The following is a 1,938-nucleotide window of genomic DNA, read 5'->3' on the forward strand; positions in this document are numbered from 1 at the left end:
TGCAGGTTAGGGTGGATGGGCCATGCTAAATTGTCCTGTAGTGTCCAGGGATGTGCAGGTTAGGGTGGGATTGGCTGTGGGAAATGCGGGGTTACAAGGTTGGACACTCTTCTGTCGGTTAGTCTGGACCCGATGAGCTGAATGACCTGCTTTCTCTCCCTGTCGTAGGTAACTGTACGAACAGGAAGGGGCGAGAGGGGAGTGGGCTGAATCCTGTGGGGTTGTACAGTACATGGGTGAGGCTGCGTCTGGAATACTGTGTCCACAGCTCTCGTCGGCCCCGTCCCGGGAAGGATATTATTAAACTGGGGAGGGGTTCAGATGCCATTCCCTGGGGGTGGAGGGGGTTCAGTTTCATGGGAGGGTGGGGGAGGTTCATGACTTTACACGAGGCTGCCCGTGTCTCCATCCCTGCTTGGATCCGTGGCTCGGACGGTGCAGAAGGGCATGGGAGGAAGGGAACGAGGGTCACTCACAGATGTAGTAGTACTCCTGGCCGGCGTGAAACTCGTAGCCGAGGGAGAAGGCGCTGTAACGCTGGAACTTCTCAGAGAACTTGATGGGGCTGTGCGGGGAGCGGGGCCGGTTACACTCCCAACGCTTGAAGCCCTGCTCAGGGTCACAGTTCCTGTAGCCCTCGCGGTTCACCATGTACAACATGTACTGCTCCACCCGGTGGTCTGGCACTGAGCTGTTGTAGTGCGGGCAGTAGATGTCCAGGTAATCGTTGACGCTGACCTGGACTGTGTAGCCTTCCCTCCTCAACCTGCAGGACGAAAATACGACGCAGTTTATTCTGGGCCGGTCAAGAGAACACAACAGCAGCTCCATTTTTCCCCCTGGGGAAATCTAGCAACGTCCGCACCCGCAAAATATGCCCTTGGACAATCAGAGAGCTGGTTGGATTGGATTTATGGTCGGTTCAGAGACGCACAGCACAGAAAACAGACCCTTCGGCCCATCCCGTTCAGATATGCCAACCCAATCTAGTCCCACCTGCCAGTACCCGGCCCATAATCCCCTCCGAACCCTTCCTATTCATATACCCATCCAGGTGCCTCTTAAAATGTTGCCATTGTATCAGCCTCCACCACTTCCTCTGGCGGCTGGTCCCACACACACACACACACGTAGCTGATGGGCCGAATGGCCCCTCGTCAATCACTGCCCCCAAATGGGGTTCGACGCCCATTCGCTCACTGCCGAGGGAGAGTCATTCCCTTCCCATTAGCCACCCCATCGCCCCGAAACCTGGGATCGAGGGAGGGCAGAGGATTAAACTCCAAACCGAGGGAGGTATTCCCTCACTACATCCAGAAGCCAACCCAGATCAGGGGTGCTATACAAATTCACCAGAAGAGTCACAGCGCCCACTAGTGTTGAGAGACGCCTGAACAAAAGGGAACAAGAGAGGGAGTGGGTTATATACAGAATAACAGATACCCGGGAGGGAGTTACAGACTGGAATCTAATCGAGGGGTTCGGGGTGGGTTATATACAGAATAACAGACACCCGGGAGGGAGTTACAGACTGGAATCTAATCGAGCGGTTCGGGGTGGGTTATATACAGAATAACAGACACCCGGGAGGGAGTTACAGACTGGAATCTAATCGAGGGGTTCGGGGTGGGTTATATACAGAATAACAGATACCCGGGAGGGAGTTACAGACTGGAATCTAATCGAGGGGTTCGGGGTGGGTTATATACAGAATAACAGATACCCGGGAGGGAGTTACAGACTGGAATCTAATCTGTGTATTTTATTCAGTCCCAGAAGACAGAAAACATTGACAGTTGCTCAATAATCTCATAAATTCCACCACCTTCCACTCCCAAATTTTTACTGATTGTGCACACGTGTAACGTGCTGATAAATACACAGATTGCTCATGTGATGTTCCAGAGAGCACGCACAGCATGGGGTTAGATACAGGGT

The 1,938-nt window shown here is 53.2% G+C and overlaps 1 protein-coding gene across 1 annotated transcript; it reads right to left on the minus strand.

Moving 5' to 3' along the window:
- Window positions 1-468: 468 nt before the first annotated feature.
- Window positions 469-831, minus strand: LOC132812891 (ephrin-A3-like). The gene has a single exon (XM_060823029.1). The coding sequence runs from the start codon at window positions 829-831 to the stop codon at window positions 469-471; it is 363 nt and encodes a 120-aa protein (XP_060679012.1).
- Between the last annotated feature and the right edge of the window lie 1,107 nt (window positions 832-1,938).

This window comes from Hemiscyllium ocellatum, unplaced genomic scaffold, assembly GCF_020745735.1.
Source record: "Hemiscyllium ocellatum isolate sHemOce1 unplaced genomic scaffold, sHemOce1.pat.X.cur. scaffold_3068_pat_ctg1, whole genome shotgun sequence".
NCBI lineage: Eukaryota > Metazoa > Chordata > Chondrichthyes > Orectolobiformes > Hemiscylliidae > Hemiscyllium > Hemiscyllium ocellatum.

What these genes read in the sequence shown, in the direction of transcription:
- LOC132812891 (XM_060823029.1), bottom strand. Translation starts at nt 831, where the DNA reads ATGGAGCTGCTGTTGTGTTCTCTTGACCGGCCCAGAATAAACTGCGTC.